Below are 18,842 nucleotides of genomic sequence, written 5' to 3' on the forward strand. Positions count from 1 at the left end.
CACAGCACGTCCTACTGCTGGGATTTGTGGCAGAGAAGATATTGCCGGCATATATATAGGGATATCCTCGTGGATATATCGCCGGTATCTGAAGGATGGTGATGTTGGTGTCGGTTCCAACGCGTCCCTGTTGCCTTCCTTGGGCATTGCTGAGATCTGCAAGGCAGTTACAGTTGGCTCAAGCCAGAGGTGCAGGGTGCTCAAGGAAGCTCTATGATGTCTAGAGAAGGTGGGTAGGCAGGTGTTAAAGTGTGTCTGTGGAGGCCAAGTGGTATGTTCAACTGAAAGGATTTTTGACAGGCACCCTCTTATAATGAGCGACGCAATTCCAGGCATGGTAAAGACCAAACAAGACCAAAGTGTCTGGAAGGAAGTGGCAGGATTGCAGCAATTTATCCTGGGACATTGGTCCATGTTTGCTTGGCTTGTGCTTGGCTTGTGCTTGTCTTGATCAGATCAGGCAAGTGCGCTTGGTCTGAAAGAGCTCACCAGTCTTCAGGGTACTACAAGCAGAGATACAGCCAGGACCAATCCCCAGGCTCAGCTGCTGGGTCCATCCACGCCAGCCCATTCATCCCTAGATGATTCAAGAGAGTAACACTCCTTTTCAGGGGCTGGTATATAGCCAAGCGGCGTATATATCAGGACTACCCAAGGGTCTTCTGCGCTTCTGGCTTGTTGTTTCCCAAGTAGTTCGTCACTTGGTACGAGTCATCTTTTAAATTGTTGCTGCCTGGCTACGCGGTCTGTTTGGCATTGGTGCATTCCTAGAGAGCCCAATTTGATAGTATCCTTAACATTTCCGAGGACGTAGTTGCTAACAAACATCTACCAGCTCAGAAGACGAAGGAAGAGAAAACCCAAGAGACAACCGAAGAGACAACCCGCCAAGAAGATACAGCAGAGCCCAAGTCTAAGCATCCACCCCCCAATCAAGATGCCAACCCCTCCCTCTTCACCAAGATGGTTGAGGCAGCCGCGACCTCCTTCGCCTCGATCCTCGTCCTCGGCACCGGCTTTGCCATCGCGGGCTATGCCTACCACAAGTCATACAAATACCTTGTCCTGAAGAAAATGATCAACGCATTCGAGCCCGGCGACCCCGTGCTCGTCCTCGCCGCCATAGGCAAGAACCTGCCCCCGTCCGACACGGCCCCCGCGACCAATTGGGTCCAGCGTCCCGAGCAGACCGTGGTCGACGCGATCGTGGCCGGGCGCGAGGTCGGCCACTACCACCTGCTTCTGGGCGAGAAGGGGACGGGAAAGAGCAGCATGCTGCTGGAGGCGATGCGCAAGATCGACGGTGACGGCGTGGCCATGTTTGAGGCGCACTCGGACCTGGAGATCTTCCGGATCCGCCTCGGCAAGGCGCTCGACTACGAGTTCCACGAGGACTACATCGGGGGCTACTTCAGCGAGCGCGGGCCTAGGGACACGACGGCGCTGCTGGACATTGAGCGGGCGCTGAACAAGCTGGAGAAGGTGGCGCTGCGGCGGCGGGTGGAGGTGGGCAGGCCGCTGGTGGTGATCATCAACCAGATGCACCTCATCCGGGACGACGAGGACGGCAAGGACCTGATCGAGCTGCTGCAGCAGCGGGCCGAGCAGTGGGCGGCCGCGAACCTGGTGACAATGGTGTTCAACAGCGACAACTACTGGGTCTACGAGCGGCTGAAGCAGCTCGCCAACCGGATGGAGGTGCTCAGCGTCGTGGACCTGCACAAGGCCCAGGCCATTACCGCGCTGCGCAAGTACAGGAAGCGGTACTTCCACGAGGAGTCGCCGCGCGAGATCCTCGAGGAGGTCTACAACCGTGTCGGCGGGCGCCTCACCTTCCTCAACCGCGTCGCCAAGAGCCACGACATGCTGGAAACTTGCGACAAGATCCTCGAGGTGGAGAAGACCTGGCTCCTGAACCAGTGCTGGATCCTCGGGTCCGAGATGGACGACGACGTGATGGACCAGCAGAAGTGGGCCGTAAGTTCTTTTCCTCTTCCCTCTTCCCGTTTCTCTCTTTCTCAGTTACTACCTCCCCCTTTTTTCCAACCCCCTGCTCACACAGGACCCCCTCCCACTAGTCCGCCACCCTCGTCCTCGCCACCGCCCTAGTCGACAAAGAGTCCGAGATGGCAACGACCTACGACGAGGAGCTGGGCCACGTGCTCCCCTCTCTGGCGCTACATGAGGCGCAGCAGGTGATGACGCGCGCCGACTTCGTGCGCACGCTCGACCGCCTCAACCTCTTCAGCATCACCAGCGCGGCGCGCGTGCGCGCCTCCTCGGTGCCCATGCACCGCGCCGTGCGCGACATTGTCGGCGCGCCGGGCTTCAGGCGCCACCTGGAGGACACGCTCGACCGCATCAACGCCATCGAGAGCCTCGGGCGCACGAGGGAGCTGGTGGCCAAGGATCTGGTGCTCGGGGGCAGGTACGAAATCCGGAAGCTGGGCAGGGGCGGTGGGGTGGAGGTTACGTTGAGGGAGAAGGAGGAGGACGAGGAGGACGAGGGGAAGAAGTCATGAATGGGCCCTTGTGTTCTGAGGCACAGGGTACCATGGCGTTATCTGGCATCGTCTGCATGCTTCTCATTTGTGTCTTGTATGAACGTTGTAAAACAACAGAACCACTTGTACTAGGTTCGTTAATAGAAAATACCAAGTATATTGCTTGCTACTGACCACTGTAGAGGTCGTTCTACGCCTACATCGCTCTGTTGTCTTGGCTGGATTTCGTTCGGCCTGTATAAACCTCGCAGCCATCCCCGTCATAGGAGAACGAAAGATTACACTAGTAGTCGAGGGCATATCTTGTTACAAACTTCCTACCAACATGACAACACCTTCGTAAGACCCGCTCAGGGGTATCACTGGCCGGCCCAACCGCCGTCTACAGGGTCGCGTTGCCAACCGGCACCATTAGCTTGAGGTGCCCCTCAGAATTCAGGGCCAACCAGTCAGTCAGGATAGAGACCACCAGCACCATTTCGATCGTGGCAACAGCCAACGCCAGGGAGCTTGGAATGGGGTGTCGCCCGGCCTCCGTACCGTGACTTGGTACATCACGGGAACCGGCTATGTCTTGCTCTGCCCGCGGAGATATTACATCTCAGCCAGGGGGGCCGATCGCGACCTGGTCCGCATGTGGCTTATGATCCCATCCACTCTCGGCGGGCGGGTGACAGCGAGGCGGGAGGTGATGTGATGCAGCCTGGTCGGAACGACCAGCCCAGCAGGGATGCAACATTGACAGGGGAGCCGGAAGAGGGCTGGTGCGGGGGAGGAGGCGGCTCTGGAAGGGCCTGATGGCGACGAGGGCATCCTGGTCAGGAGGTTGGTTGGCAGGTACGAAGGAGGGCTTACAGTAAATGCAGGCATCTGCAGGAGAGGTGTGACCAAACTCGAGTGTACTCCAGTGTCTCACCGCCACCATGATGAAAGGAACGCAGATAGCAACCACATCCGGCGAAGGTGTGTCCCCGGGCCGAGGCTAGCCAGGAGGTATCTAGTCCGACGGGGTTTCTCGTGACGGAGAAATCGGTCATGGCGTCGCGGGTATTGGACGTCGGCCAGTAATATCGATCGATGATTCGGAGCTCGACTGGCAGCAACGAGACTAGTGGAAAGGCCGCGATCGCCGGGAACGCTAGCAGGGTGATTGACCAGCTGTGTGTGATCGCTTAAAGCCGCGTTCTGGGGGAGGGGTCGCAGTTGGTGGCACGACATCCATGTCTTGGACTGGATGGTGCGAATCAGAGTGGCTGTTGTGAGACATGGCACACCCAGGTGGAAGAGTAAGATAATCCCAGTGCTGCTGGACAGGTACCGGAGATCAGGCGCTGGCCATCGCTGTGGCTTGAGGCTTGAGGCATTGCATTTCACATGTGAGTGAGGACCTAACCCCGCAATGAAGGCAAGTATTGGCCCCGTACATGATGCATCGGATTTGTCCACCCAACATGCATTAGAAGATTCCAAATCAAGGAACCCAGCCTCCCATCTTCCGGGAGCTGAACCGCTGAGCCCCCACGATCTGCCCACACCTGGCAGCTTGAAAACCATTGACTCATGGAGAGGCGACGAGTCGATTCCAACAAAGTTTGCTTTTTCAAGATAAGGTAGCGGTGAGTATTAGGGTGGATCGGATGGGCCTAAGGACGAGATGGCTTGGGACATGGTGTTCTAGGCAATGGGCGCACAAGCAGACGAGGTTTGCAGCTTGTTTTTTGCAGGCGCAATCCATGCCTGAGCAACCCAACCATGTCGCAAGCCCCTCACCGACGCGAATGACATGGCGTCGTGGTCTCACCCCACGAGAAACTATCCCACGCCTCGTCACTAGTCACCGCAAGGGGGTTAGAGGACATTCGCGGAAGAGGAAGGCGGCCTGGCCAAGTCAAAGGTTGGCTTCAACGCTTGGACTCGGTGTAATTGCTCCGTAGCCCATTTGCAGACGGCAAGGGATGGTCATCGAGAGTTAGATCTGGATGGATATGCAAATCACAACACCACTATCGACCACCAAACACCTCCACCTGACTGACACTGACATGCTTGCGGGACCGATTGAACCCCGATTGTCGGTAGCTAACAAGTTTGACGAGGTGGGCGGGATGGTGGGACGGTGGGATTCAAGCGCTTGGGAGGACGGACGGCTAAAACAAATGGTTAAGTTTGCCGTGATGAGGAACACACCGGTCCTGTTGGCGCAGCTGCCGCTCATCCATCCGGATTTGTGATGCACGAAAGACCCTGCGTGTAGTAGTAGCTTTTGCCGATTCCGCATGCGGTATCCCATTCCCCATATGCGTCGATCGAGGCTGAGTGAGATTTCCGAGAGGCACAGACGTGGGTGAGTGCTAGCCTTCCTTGGGAGCTTGGGAGCTTGGGAGCTTGGATAACAGATGGAGGAGGGTATGACTCCTTCGAGGCTTACACAACGAAATGCTGGTGGCCGGCGCCCAGGACATTTTGGGACGAATCCCAATGCGCAATAAGCGACGGCAGGTGAGTAAAAGCGTTCGTGTTCGGTCTAGACATTCCAGCCAGCTTTGGGGAAGACAAGCATCCGTGGTCGACAGAGTGAGCTGCTTTGTGAGGCCGAGGGGAATTCCAAGGAAAGTAGGCTTGAACTTGTGGATGGCGGTGTAGACAGACCGGCGGTGTGTCGCCCTCCAAGGTTGCGCGCGCGACTAGTAAGATTAGAGTTTCGATTTCGCTTGCATTGGACCCTTCTTGCGCCAAGTGGATCGGATGGAGATGGAAGATGATGTCAGCCAGCAGCGAAAAAAGCACGAGGGAGCCATCGCCTTCTCTCCTTAGCCGAGAAACCGAGTTGAGGAGGTGAGCTCGGCGCCAAGATCCATCCGTGTTCTGAGTTTCGCGAGTTGCAACGGCGGCCATTGCTGCTAATGAAACATGATCGCCCTCGTTGCCTCTTGTCGTATTCCCCTGCCTTCCCTTTTGCTTGCTAGCTAACAATCATCGTGCCTCCAAGGTTTCCCAAAGTGAAGGCCCTGCCCGACTGCCGGCTACCCGGCTGGGCAGTGGGCACGCAAGGCGACGGGGAAAGGTCGGGGACTTGCAATCCCTAGCCCTTGGTCCTCTGCATTAGCCTCATAGTGGCTAATAAAGCAGCGACGGAGCTTGGGCTGGATTGGTCGTTGATTTAACGTCGTACATAAAGCTGTGCATGTACAGATTGGTCCCGTACATGGAAGAAACAAGGACCGACCCCCTTACCTTCCCCCCGCCTGCACAGAGACGAGTCAACGCGGGGGGTGCTGCATGCCAGTGTGGCCGGAGGATCCATTCCAACTGGCCCAGGAAAAGTTGCGCGTATGGGTAGGAACCTACCTAAGTAACTACCTAGGTACATACCTAAGGTAACATCATACCATGTGTCGCGGACTCGCGGGAGGGACGGGCTTGGAGGGGGCCACGGAACGCACCGCGTGAAGAAAGTGGCCTTCTATTTCCGACCCTGACCATCCGAGGCTTGGGTAGGCCAAGCTGGGTCTCCACAGATTCTCCATGCCCTAGCACGCCTAGGTACTGTACATACATACCTACCTACTGTGCTGCGTACCACGTATCTACACCAAGTGCATAGGCAGGATTGCATTGGGCTGTTTACCTGGTTTGAATTAGGTTGGTAGGCTCGGGGATTTGCCTTTTCGATTATGTGGTTTCTGGAATGGAAATGTGCAGCTTCCCCCTTTTCCGGAAACGAGCCCGATCCATGTGTTCTGGCAGGGACGAGGGGTCACTTGAGGGATTTCCCAGTTTAGCAAGCCGGCGGGGATCAGGAGCAGCCCGACATTACGTACCTAAGAAGGCACGTACCTACAGTACCCCGATGGATCAGACGAATTGTTCGCTCAAGCCAGACGGGAAGATCTGTACTTGTACATACAAGCTGCACGCATTAGTGTGGGGTATGGTCTGACTTGCAACTGTTGAACAGAAATGGCCCCATATACACTACAGCACTACATAGAGGTACCCAGGTACCTACCTAAGGTACCTATGTTCCTATCCTTAGGTGTCCGGGCAGGTTGGTACCTAGGTTCCAGGTTGTATTTTCGCAACCTGGCACGATAAGAGGATTGCGAGGGGTTCGTATTGTGGAGGTTGGTGATTCAAAAAAAAAAAAAAAAAAAAAAAAAAAAAGCACCAAAGGGATGGAAAACAGGGACAAAATGAGGACCATCACAGCCAGCCAGCTGGCTTCCTTCGGTCTTTGGCTCCTTGGCTTTTTCCTGTCCCCGGTTGATGTTGCCATTGCCAGTTCCCCCATTGGCAACGAGTTCTTGAGAATGAGGGGAAAGGCCGCAAAAAGCAATCTGAGGCGTCGTGAAGCAGGAAGGCTACAGACGACATATGACGAGTCTCATTAGTACATGCGCATGTAGGTATATCGGCGCTACTATCCCTCCAAAATCGCAGGGATGACATGCGGTGCAGCGTGGGGGTCCATCGAGATGGGCTCCCAGGATTTGACGTGCTCACGATGATTTTCGGGCCTGTGCCGTGCTCAACAGCCTGTTTCATTACGTACCAGTTGACCAGGGACCGCAATCGCTTCGACTCCATAGGTGACGGAGCGGATACCTGTGTCATACAACCTAGAATGAAGTCGACCTTACCTAGGTCAAGGACGGATTGCACTGCCTACCGAGATATGTCACAGATGCACACTTCCTGGTCCCAGCTGAAGAGCAAGCATTGTCTCCATTTTTAGAACAGAGCCAGGGCATAGTATACATAATAGCACGGCGTGGAGTATTTCCACTCGGAAAAGCGAAAACACAACTTAATTTCCTGAGGAAGAAGTGGATACAGAGGCCCACAGGCCTAGACCACAGGTCTACCTTATTCTTCGCAACATGGGTTCTAGGTGTCTCTCGAAGGCCGGCAACGGAAGGCTACGATGCAAGAGAACGTGTACAATTTGGATCTGGCCAGCGGACAACGGGGGAATGATAAATCTACGCGGCCCTGGTCAACCCTTCTTCCAAAGAGCGAGGGACAATGCGCGTGCGTGCATGCATCTCCTGTGTATCATCATGTACATAGGCTCTACTGCAGGCTTGCAGTAGGGGGGGCCTGCAGCTTGTAGGCTAAGTAGGAAAGAGGGGAAGCCAATTGTGGCTCTTCATTGGCGAGAGGCTTCGAATGAGTTCAGGCAATTGGAAGAGTTTCGATTGGCTCCGGGCTCGGCGCCCAAACCGTTGGGGTGTGCGTGTGCCTCTGAATCAATAAAATTTGTCAACGGGCGGACCATCGTGAGATTCACCCAGTCTCGAGGGCGGGAGCTGAACAAGGAGGGGCTCGAGCTGGCCGCAAGTCGCCACCTGAGCTGGACCCAACTGGACTCAACTTGAGGTAGACTGGGCTCTGCTGGAGCCACAGCGTAATAGCAACAACGACAGTTCCCGCTTTGGCTAATGTGTAGTATATGGGATCTTATTCTTCGCCCGTTGGATAAGTATATACCTGGCACGGGCCGGCGGCGGAGGAGAAGGCGGGCCTGCGAGGGCTGAAGGGCCGGGCCATTCATTACTTTATGTGACAAGGCGGGGAATCATTTCTGCACGCGAGGCAGGAACCTAGCTACTAGGTATCACTCCCGCTTGTCCACGATCCCATCTTGCAACAGCACTGGCTGAATTCATTAATGACGCACGCCATCTCACGAAAGTTGGGGGCCGGGGCAGCTGGGGGGAGAGGTAGGGTGGGGCAGGGCATTGGAAATTGGAAATAACATCTGCCACACCTCACCAGCACCGAAGATCGGCCAACATCGTCCATGATACGAGTCTACGTAGTAGGATTCCTCCAGGTGTCGCATCGCAAACAAGGCGGCGCTGGCATGCATCTGTGCCCAAAGCCACACATTGCCCTGAGGACCGAAGCGCTCGATGCTGGCATGGTAACACGACGTCCCATCCACACCACATGGGGCCAGCGTTCCAGGTTCCTTTAACGTACCTTATATGCGTAGAGTGTTCTCACCCGATAGATATCCCCTGAATGCGCCACATGTGAGGAGCTGGGGTAATATTGGGCTGAGGAGCCTCCGGGAGCTGCACCACCCTTCCCGGCCCATGTCCAACGGCCACACTCGCAAACGAGATGCAATCTGGGAAGGGCATGATCTCATTGCAACGGGAAGTTGGAAGTTGAGTAACTGTGGGTGGTCGGCTGGATGGATGGATGATGAGACCAACCTGCCGGAGTCATCGACTGCCTCAGGTAGTAGGTACGTGCCTCCGTGGCGGGATGATACCGTGAGAAGAATGTTATGTTTCTAGGTAGTTCGTAGTGGGCATACAGCCTGCCGAGGCCCGACAACTCACTCAAATGGATAGAATATGGGAATTCCGGCTTGTTGATCGAGGTCCATAGCGACGGCTAGAACGACGGCAAAGCAGGGGGAATAAAAGAGATTGGCCTGACCTCTCCTGCGCGGCACGTATCTCAATTCTCAATCAAGCCCAACCGCCAAGGCTGCCTTGATCGACATTTTGTCTGCTAGAGTTAACAAGAGGCTGCGCTCAGCCTGCTGCTTCTCAATGCCGCGTGTCGGGATCTTCAGCCTCAGCCTCTGTCACTCTGTCTTACTCTGTCTTACTCTCCGTTATGTCGAGTTCTCAAACTGCGCTTTCGCCCGTGCCTTATTTGGATTTGAAAATCATAAACACGGCCGGCGAGAGAAACCTGTTGTGGGGTTGACTGACCATAGTACGAACAGGACTGGAATGTATCCGGACCTGGGGTCGGATGTCTGGCTAGGAGCGGCCCATGTCGCACGGTGCAGAGCTAGTGGCCGGGGGGCATCTACCCCGGTCATGGTCTGCACGGATCCCTGTCAAGGAAAAGCAACGTGAATCTACGGATTACAAGTGAAAAGGGGGCTAGAGCTGATCCGTGCGGAAGCACATAAGATTGCGTCACACTCGAGTATCTGGAGGCCGTCTCCAACGTGGGATTGGCTTGCCCGCATCCGCCAGGGAACATCGAGGGAACATGCGCCATCCGAGTCCGCAGCTCTGCCAAGCCTTATGCCCCAGTTACTATGGTACTACGGAGTAATCCAAAAAGGTCGCCAACCACTCGCAAGCGCCAGCAAGGCTCAGTTGGCCGTCTTTCCCCGTTTTTCATCACCTTTTCCAATCAACCCCCACGGTGTAGGTACCTAACTTGATGCGCCAGTCACCAAGGAGATGGCAGCATACTGCCAGTATCTCGGTATAATGGACGGTTATCCTAAACAACCTACCATACTTCCCACGCTTCTCCTTGTTCTTAGCAAAGGTATTTTACCAATACTCAGCAAAGGGCACAGTAACAGGTGGAGATGTTGAGAGATACCCAGATATCCCTATGCGGGTCCCGAGCGAGCATCTTGTTTCCAAGTTAAACCATGCACACGACCCCTGCTAGGGTTCAGCTAGACTGCCAGGTAACCCATGTATGTGTACATGGCCCATGGTCTGGTACGATAATCAGCTAGACCAGTGCTCTGGCGTGGGGTTAACAAACAGCATGGTTGTCTTTGGTTTTCTTTTTCCGTTGCGGTTTACTGCCCCTATCTGGGGTAAGTCACTAACAATTTACAGCATTTGATCGCGAGACTTGGAGCACGTTGTACAGGTACAAATCGATTTGCCCCTCCCGCCTTTCCCGTCATTGAACCAGCGCATCATCCCTCCCCCTTCCTCCCTCCAAATAATCAGACGGCAGCTAAGAAACCTCTTTATAACATGCAAGAGAATATTCATACTCAGTCCACGATTTGTCTCCTTCACGATTCTCGCTTCTCGACGATCAACAGGAGCTTTGGCACGTAGAACGCTCCACAAGCGCTTGGGGAGTTGATCGCCCCGCCAAGTTCTCCCTGCCTCCCCCCCTCTCCTTCCATCTCTCGTCTCTCTTTCTCTCCCCCACCTCTACAGTAGCTGCCATATTTATAACCTATGGCCGGCCGCCGAGGTCGCTGATCGACTGGCCAACCACTGCCTGCTCCGTGCTGGTCCCGAAACCCACTTCTGCCGGGCCTGCGTTTCTTCCTCTTTAAGAACCCCGCTGTCTCCCGCGTCCCCTCCCCCCGGCTACCACGCCTCTGAAGATACCAATTAGCGTACCTGGTTGGTATGGTCTCGTTATTGACGAGCTATGGACTGCTCTTTTCCTGTCGTGGCGGACGACGGGGACCTCCCGTGGTCCGATAGCCACAGCATGGACTCGGATGATAGCCATTCTATCAACCTCCCACACTCACCTTCGTGGATAGACCACCTCCAGACGAGCTCTGGAGCGGCGTCCGTATCCTCAACCATTAGCATTTCACACACCGGGCAGCTGTCGCCCATCAGCACCGGCATGGACATCCCCGGGTCCCATCTCGACCACGGCGCCTCCATTTCTGGCGCCTCGGGGCCATCATCGACCCCAACCTTGATCCACTCAGCCTCGTCCTCCTGCACCGACTCATGGAGTATCGGCTATGCGGAGCTAGATGATGCACCAGGCACCAGCTGCAGCAGCGACGGTGCCGACATGCACTGGGAGCAGGGATCAGACCATATTCTGACCGTGACAAAACTGGAGCCCTTGGACGACGACGACTTCCGCCTCGATGACGTCAAAGAAGCCCCTGCGTCGACTCTCCCGGGCACAAATGACCCGGCAGCTGCTCAACCGAAAGCAAAGCGGCCGAGGGGACGGCCAAGGAAGCACCCGCTCACCCCAGTCGTGACGACCAACAAAGTTACCAAGGGCCGGTCGAAGACGGGATGTCTGACTTGCCGCAAGCGGAAGAAGAAGTGCGACGAAGCTAAACCACGATGTGAGTAGCAGGCGTTCTCTGCGGGCCCCGGTGGGTATACTGACCGGTCTAGGCATGAACTGCGACAAGAATGCGGTCGTCTGCGAGGGATATCCGGAGAAGCAAATCTGGAAGAGCGGCAAAGAAAGGGCTGAAGAAGGTACCGATTCTGAATCCTCCCGCTCTTTCGAGACCCGGGTCCTAACTAAATGGACTGCAGAGCGACTCAAGTGCCAGCGACTCCCTTCTATCACCATGCAGCCCATTTTCCATGGGCTAGAGACGGTTGAAGACCGCATCTTCTGGAAGCATTATAACGAACATCTCAGCAATGTGCTGACTGTGGAAGGAGAGCACAAGAATGCGTTCAAGGACATGATTGTGCCTATTGCGGTCAGCCACGAAGGACTCATGCACTCCATCCTCTCTCTGGCGAGCAAACATATCGATTATGATACGCCCTACGGCCTTAACCTTCTCCGGAACAACCCAGGCACCAGTGTCGAGATGCTCCAGCAGCGCTCTGATTTCCACCACGAGGCGGCGATGGAGAAGCTGTACGCCGATCTGAACCGTGAACACGACAGGTCGAGTCCCGAATACAGGGACATCCTTTCAGCTCGATACGGCCAGATGCTCTGCCTGTTGCTTGAGTCCATCGCCGAGGGAAACCCCACTGGAGACCACCGGGTCCACCTACAAGCTTACCGGAACTTGATACAGCAGTCACCCCCTGAGGACCCGGCCTTCTTGTCGTTCATCACCGAGTTCTTCCAGTACCACATCTTTGCCGACGAGTTGATCTGCTTCCCCGAAGGCGATACCCAGAGGCCAGCCTCGGGGAATTGGCTGCCTGTTTCGCCGATCCACCCCCCACGTCTACTCGGTGTCGCCGACGGCCTCTTCAATTACATGTCCCACATCACAACAATCCGTAACACAATCCGCTCGAACATGGACAACCAAATCGACCCTGTTGTTGATTACACCAGCCTCTACCAGGCGGCCGAAATAGACGCAGCCATCCGGGAATGGACGCCTAGCTGGCTACCAGGCGATAGCCGGGACCGGGTAGGGCTGCTCTACAAACAAATGATGTGGATCTATCTCTTCCGGACCATCTATCCGCCCTCATCCCCCTCATCCTTGTCCTCATCTTCGGCTTCACTGCCCATGTTTCCGACCCCGACCTGTGCTGGAAGGCCAGCAATCGTCAACACCCCACCACATTCGGTGTCGACCAGCTGCTCCTCTTCGCCGCGGATCTCGGCTTCGTCGGACTATAGCAGCACTTCCAGTCGCTCAAATCCTCCGTCTCGGAAGTCGAGCTCTGTCAACGCCCCTACCATGAGCCCAGAACAGCAACAAGCGCAGCCGGCCGACACCAGAGCAGACTCTCCGCAGCCTATCCGTCATCCACCCGACCACGACCCCCGAATTACTATAGCCATAGAGGAATCCCTTGCGATTCTGGAGAGCTTCAAGCCCAGCGACCCGAGTCAGACGCTCCTTCTAATCCCTTGTCTCCTCATCGGTACCTCGTGTTTCTCGCCTTCGCAACAAGAGCGGGTACAGGCTGCCGTGCGGACAGTCCGAGGCTACACTGGACTCCGCAACACGGACCGGGTGACTGAGCTCCTGGAGGAGGTCTGGCGCCTCATGGATTCCGGCGACTGGGTTGCCGTCTGGGATTGGCAGAGAGTGGCGAGAAACTCGGGCCTCGACTTTGTCTGTGCTTGATATCGTCCTTGCAGCACCCAGACCCACTCGATTTACCACTCACAGCTGACGTTCGCTTCGGTGGCAAAGCCACTCATGATACCCCGTTACCTGGTATTCTTTATCATACGACTCTCCACAAGATACACCGTATCTGGAAGATATGACATGCAGCGCATGCCCATAGGAGCCCCTTGGTCCCTTCGTTCCTCTCGTTTCGCTTCTTATATTGTCATTTCTTGGAATTTCACGACGCGAGGCGTCAGCTATATTATCATCTTGTCTTGTACTTTCGCTGTTATTTTGTGGTTTCTTTGGCTTACCTTTGCATATTCAGTCGGCTGCTGCGGAGTTCGGGCGTCCCTCTGGATGCATATTCAGTCTTGGCTGGTGTGGACGAAAGTGGCGTGGCATATACCCACCAGACCACATTATATCACACATACCTCTTTTTCCATCATTCTCGGCGTTCGTTAGCGGAAACCGGCCGGAGGGCGGATGGTTGCCAGTCATGGAAAATCACAAGGGCCTTGTTGGACTGGACATGGGGAGAGGGGTTGGATCACGGTGGCGTTTCGTATTTTTTCCATCTTGCTGCTATATCCTTTGAATAGCGGGCATGTCATCCCATCGGACGGGTTGAACTCTAAAGAGGTCTTGGGGTGTTTTGACAAGCGCATGGATCGTGACTTGGCGGGGTCAGGGACCTGTGAGAGGGTGGGATCCGGTGATCTTTGTTTGCCTCTTGTTGGAGTTTGCCTCTTCTGGGATATCAATCATGACCACTGGGGAAACGGAGGCGGAATGGTAGCTTCGGTGGTCTATACCCCTGATTGCCCAGCCACCAGGCTCGTTTATTCCTCCCTCAATACAGAAGCGAGCTTTCTGGGCTCACGAGACATCCCGTCACACTCGGTTCCCCTCTTATGCTATCGTGACTTCTTAAACCCCCGTCGTTGAAGGGCTGTTGGGCGTACCCGGCCATCCCAGGAAGGCACAGGCGTTGTATGTACACACATACATACATGTGTGGTTGCCTGTGTCTTGGTTAGCCAAGGCCACCTTAAATGGAGGCTGTTCTAACCTGCCCCTAAGGACTTCCGCTAACTTGCTTTGTCCCTTATATATATTTGCCCAACTTCCTTGCGCATCGAGAGCTATCGAGGAGTCATCTGGAAGTATATGGCGAGGTTGGTACAGGGGAGCTGGTTGAGTGTTTCCGTGCTCGATATGTCAGTCAACATTCTGGGCTGAGGACACACCAGTGCTTCTTCGTTTCCCGACCTCTCTATCTTTCGATATCCCGCCTTGCTTCCTCTTCGGTGTTAGGCCTTCTTCGGCCTTCTTCATGGAGCGTCCCCCGTGTTGGTTGTTTTTCTTGGTCGAGACTCGGTTTGTTTGGGTGGATTGAGAGGAGCAATATTGCTGCTTTATCGCTTCCAGCTCGACGTATCGATTTTCCCCGAGTTGCTACCACAACGCTCGCTCAATGGCCTCACGTTTCTCACTCTGCGGTGCCGAGGGGACTTCACGGGCCGAGACCCCCCTCTGCTTCTAGATGGCCTGGCGTTGTGGAGTTTGAGCCATTGACGTGCCCACCAGCGGATACGCTCCTGGCGACGGTGGAGCGCAAATCCCGGCGACCGAGACGGGCCTTGGCTTCCTCCTGTGGACGTAGGAATTCGGCCTCCTGGTGGACCTTGGTTGTCTGGTTTCCATCTCCCCGACAATGAGCACCAATGCCGGCGTTGGAGCCAGCCAAGCACCTCCACAGCAAACAAAGGTCCCCGACCATATTGTCAACCACCTCAGCCAGATGACCTTCCATATCCTGGCCCCGGTACAGGCCACCGACAAAGCCACGTGAGCCGTGGAAATGAGGACGAAATATACACGGGGTCTATTGATGATGGAGTCGACCCGGCAGAATATGGCGAAGTTGGATCAGAGCATCAAGGATCGGACTGATAAGGGGAATCCACTCTCCCCAGAGGAGCAAAAGAGTGTTGTAGAGAAGAAGGCCCAGTTGCAGAAAGCCTATACCGACGAGTTAAGGCGGAGGTTCTAGGGCCGGGCCCGGAGCTGGAGCTGGGGTCCGGAAGGCTGGAACTAGGTGTTGAGGTCGCCATTGATTTGAAGGCATTGAGGGCAGGAAGTTGAGGGTAGGACGTCAAGAGGTGAATTGGATAGACGACGCAAGGCGTAGAGCTAACCTATATATCTTGACTAAGGATGTGAGTTCAACTCCCGTCCTGACGAAAAGTTATTTGCAAATTACTGGCTTTGCCCAGGACACGCAATCTCAAAGAGATGCTACTAGTTTTTGGCTTTTTTTTCTTCTTTTTTCTTTCTCTGTCTCCCCCCTCTTCAGCGGCATTTCGACGTTGGATTGAATTAGATATTCTGGGCGCAGCTGAGATGGAAACCTGACAGTACGGCCTCATCTTTTGCACAGAGAAGGCCGCTTAGCATCACTGATGCCCTGACCTGGGCAGGCGAATGTTGGCTACTTGCTTGGAAACGGTTCTTTCTTTTCTTTACCCACGCATGCGGCATGGATTGTCAGTTCATGGGGGTTCATGTCTCGTACGAATATAATCGAAGTCCAAAGTGTTCATACGCAACGGCCGTTGCCGTTCAACCTCATTCCATCCAAGGGCATGGTCAGGGTGCTCAAGAAACCATTCTATGCCTACGCATCAAGGTGTCTACTAGGGCCATCGGCGAGCCATGGTCGTGCCTGGGCGCCAACCATCGTTGTTTTATGATCTGTATTTGTTCTGCCTTGGCTACGTAGCCTAACGAAACCAAACGTCGTTCCCATGCCTGGAAAAGGGAAATCCATCATCCCACGTCAGGCCGCGATCTGTCCATAGCAAAAAAGCAAAAAGAGAAAGGGTTCACGACGTCTCCATGCAGGCAGCCAGAACCGAAGAACCAAACCAAATAACGACCCCCTTAAAAGAGGCTAGACATGCCAGCCCAAGGACGAACCGCCTTCTTCTGCTTGCAGGCTGCCCCGGTGGGCAAGGGGACGTCGGGGCTCTCGGAGCCGACCTCCCAGCCGCTGCTGGTGGCGTCGCCGCCGCCGCGCACGCTGTCGTCGTCGTAATCGTCGTCGGAGTCGGCGTGGCTGTTGTGGGGCACAGCGACTCGGACGACGGAACCCGGCGACGATGGTGGGCTTCTGCTGCTGCTGTTGTTGTTGTCGTCGTCGTTCTCGTTGGAGGGCCCCACTCCCCCCGAGGCGGACGCCGGGAAGAACAGCCGGTTGCTGCGGCGGCGGCGGAGGGTGCGGCTGCGGACGCGGGGCAGGAAGCGGACGCGTCGGAGGCCGTGGCCGCCGGGGCCGAGGACCGGGCCGGTGGGCTGCGGGGCCGAGGTGGTGGTGGCCGGCTGGGCGGGGCGCTGCTGCTGGTGCTCCGTGGATGGGCCTGCGTGGGCGGGGCGGTTGATCCCGTGGTTGGGGATCGCGAAGGAGCTGGGGGACGAGGGCGGGGAGTCGTTGGGGCCCGGTCCTAGGATGGTCATCTTCTGGGTCTGAGGGAGTCCCAGGTGCAGGGCCTGCGCGGTGAGGCCTAGAGGCATCTGGTAATGGGGTGGACAGGGTTAGAACTGGAGATGTCTTGTCTTGCGTCGGCGTCTTTGTTGGGTTGGACTTACGGGACCGTTCCATGAGGCCTCAGACTCGATGCCCCAGCTATTGTTATCGCTCACATCCCGGTGCATGTTCATGCGAGCGGCGAACGAGGAACGCGATTCTCCCATGACTTTGTCGGTGCTCGAGGCGGAAGCTCGCGGGATACGAGGAGACTTGTCCTCAAAGCGGATCTCCATACCATGAGATACCGTAGGATATCCAGAGCAATGCAGGCCGATCTCATGGTACCTGCCCCAGGGGCAGTCAATGTTGGCGTGGAGGGTGTGGCCACGCGGGATGTTAAACTCATCCTCGACCAGCTCGATGAGGGCCCAGTAGGTTTTGGGCTTCGCGACCAGGAGGCGCTGGCCCTTGTAGGTGACGACAATGAAGTCTTGTTCTGCCATATTTTCTCTGTTTATTTTTCTCTTGGTCAAAGGGGTGACTAGGCACGGAGCATGGTGTCTTTGGCAGATCTTGCGGGGTGTTAGTATGAGCTCCTTTTCGTTATATGATAGGGAATTAAGTGTGGATTACCTCGAGAGCAATAAATAATATTAATACTTCCCGGCGAGCCAGCAAATAGGGTAAGGTTGGGCGTGGAAGGGAATCTAGTAGTGCCCTGCCCGTGGGAGAAAAAAGTGAAGGAGGAGCCTGAGAGGGACGAAGGAGAAGAGAGATAAATTAGTTGGAGGAAAAGGTCAGTGAGAACGGAAGATTCCCAGAGTTACCTACCGGCAAGCGAGACGCGTCGAGAACGTGGCTATCTATGGCTGCTGATATCGACGAAGGAAAACAAAATCGAAGTAGGTCTCTTGAGGTGAGAAAGTCGCGTGGAGGTGAAAGGATTAGGATCCCCGGAGCAACCAGAAGGGAGAAAGTCAGCCGCCGTAGTCTGTAGTTAATCTCTCAACTTTGCTCAGAAAACTGCTACTAGGTTCCCGTTTATCTTCCTGAGAGAAAGGAATCCTAGAGCTCGTGGAAGTTGTCTGGATGAAGAAGTGGGTGTCAAGTGTTGATTCTTCGGGCGGGCCTCGATCAGCTCGGATATCCTGAAGAAAACAAACGACCACCTACTATTGGCGAGTACGTACTATTTACCAGTAGACGTTTCCACTCACCTTCATAAAAGGACCTCCCCAGGATCAAAGTGAGCCCGCTGTTTACGGGAGCAGTATCCCCAGGGGTACCTCGAGAATGAGGCATACACCTCCCCTCCAGACAGCGTATTCGTTTTCTTATCAGTAACTTCCTATCAACAGTGCCGTCCCTTGAGAGTGAAGTAGAATATCCTTAAAGCATTTCGTGCTCCTCCCACTCCTTATCTGGCCCAGCAGCTCCATACGATCGATTCCCGAAACAGAGGGATGCCATTACAGATCGAAGACGACCTCTTACTCATCATCACCACCCACTACGACCATAAAAATGGCGCCGTGTCTAATCCCAGCACGCGTCATCGTCTACTAGGCGCCCTAAAGAGCCTGGGACGCTGCACGAAGAACGCCATGCTGCTAGCTCCTCGTAAAGAACAGTCACCCCAGTCCTCAGTCCCATATACGGCTGGGATGTTACCCAAGCCGAACTTGAGGGCACAGGAACTTGATGAAAAGAAGTAGGTGTTCATGAATCAACTATTGGATGATGAGTTACGCAATCCATCTCTCTTCGGTATCCTAGAGGTCTTCTTACCATGACAAGTCGAAAAATACCCGTTGCGGCGAGAAGAGCAGGATTCAGGTGTGCTCTGCTTTCCCCAGACGATCCTACAACGAGCCCTGATCTTTAACACAACCACTTGCTCTAACACAGGGAAGGAGAGCTGTTCAGACACCCGATTCTGATGACCTATGGCGGGTATGGGGTCAGCAGCTCTGTATATCTGTCTCCCTGGCAATAGAAGGAGGATATTTTGGAACATCGAGTACGACGGAAGAGAGGCTAACACATCCCACGTTACTAGTTCTCCCAGTATCGACATGTCAACCGAAACGTCCGAGTAATATCACAGCCGTGTTCGAGAGCATATAAAGCTGAGATACGTTTCGGGAACAATCAGAAACGCTCTCGATTGCCGTCTTGGACCCGGCGACATTGGAAATCTCGAATATTGTTCATCGTTTCGGCATATCGTATTTCTCTTAGGAATCGAGTG

The 18,842-nt window shown here is 55.0% G+C and overlaps 4 protein-coding genes across 4 annotated transcripts; 2 read left to right on the forward strand and 2 right to left on the reverse strand.

Moving 5' to 3' along the window:
- Nucleotides 1-963: 963 nt before the first annotated feature.
- On the forward strand, nt 964-2,522 carry QBC33DRAFT_578153 (uncharacterized protein; the record flags this gene model as incomplete). The annotated part of the gene is made up of 2 exons (XM_060431039.1): nt 964-1,977; nt 2,079-2,522. The coding sequence occupies 2 exons, from the start codon at nt 964-966 to the stop codon at nt 2,520-2,522; spliced, it is 1,458 nt and encodes a 485-aa protein (XP_060283533.1).
- A 588-nt stretch (nt 2,523-3,110) lies between these two features.
- QBC33DRAFT_65410 (uncharacterized protein) lies at nt 3,111-4,271 on the reverse strand. Its single transcript, XM_060432958.1, has one exon. The coding sequence runs from the start codon at nt 4,056-4,058 to the stop codon at nt 3,417-3,419; it is 642 nt and encodes a 213-aa protein (XP_060283534.1). The 5' UTR covers nt 4,059-4,271; the 3' UTR covers nt 3,111-3,416.
- Nucleotides 4,272-10,514: 6,243 nt separating this feature from the next.
- QBC33DRAFT_65456 (fungal-specific transcription factor domain-containing protein) lies at nt 10,515-13,307 on the forward strand. Its single transcript, XM_060432959.1, has 2 exons — nt 10,515-11,349; nt 11,402-13,307. Exons 1-2 carry the CDS (start codon nt 10,677-10,679, stop codon nt 13,066-13,068), a joined length of 2,340 nt encoding a protein of 779 aa, XP_060283535.1. The 5' UTR covers nt 10,515-10,676; the 3' UTR covers nt 13,069-13,307.
- A 2,698-nt stretch (nt 13,308-16,005) lies between these two features.
- Nucleotides 16,006-17,457, reverse strand: QBC33DRAFT_569665 (uncharacterized protein; the record flags this gene model as incomplete). Its single annotated transcript, XM_060430542.1, has 4 exons — nt 17,423-17,457; nt 17,225-17,341; nt 16,711-17,163; nt 16,006-16,635 (listed from the first exon to the last, which is right to left on the reverse strand). Exons 3-4 carry the CDS (start codon nt 17,092-17,094, stop codon nt 16,006-16,008), a joined length of 1,014 nt encoding a protein of 337 aa, XP_060283536.1. The 5' UTR covers nt 17,095-17,163; nt 17,225-17,341; nt 17,423-17,457.
- Nucleotides 17,458-18,842: the final 1,385 nt, after the last annotated feature.

The sequence above is a fragment of the Phialemonium atrogriseum genome (assembly GCF_030411735.1).
Source record: "Phialemonium atrogriseum strain 8032-3 unplaced genomic scaffold QBC33scaffold_12, whole genome shotgun sequence".
In the NCBI taxonomy this organism is placed as follows: Eukaryota; Fungi; Ascomycota; class Sordariomycetes; order Cephalothecales; family Cephalothecaceae; genus Phialemonium; species Phialemonium atrogriseum.

Coding starts and splice junctions, on each gene's coding strand:
- QBC33DRAFT_65410 (XM_060432958.1), bottom strand. CDS start 4,058: ATGGTTTTCAAGCTGCCAGGTGTGGGCAGATCGTGGGGGCTCAGCGGT.
- QBC33DRAFT_65456 (XM_060432959.1), top strand. CDS start 10,677: ATGGACTGCTCTTTTCCTGTCGTGGCGGACGACGGGGACCTCCCGTGG. Junction 11,350..11,401: donor CGACGAAGCTAAACCACGAT/GTGAGTAGCAGG, acceptor TGACCGGTCTAG/GCATGAACTGCGACAAGAAT.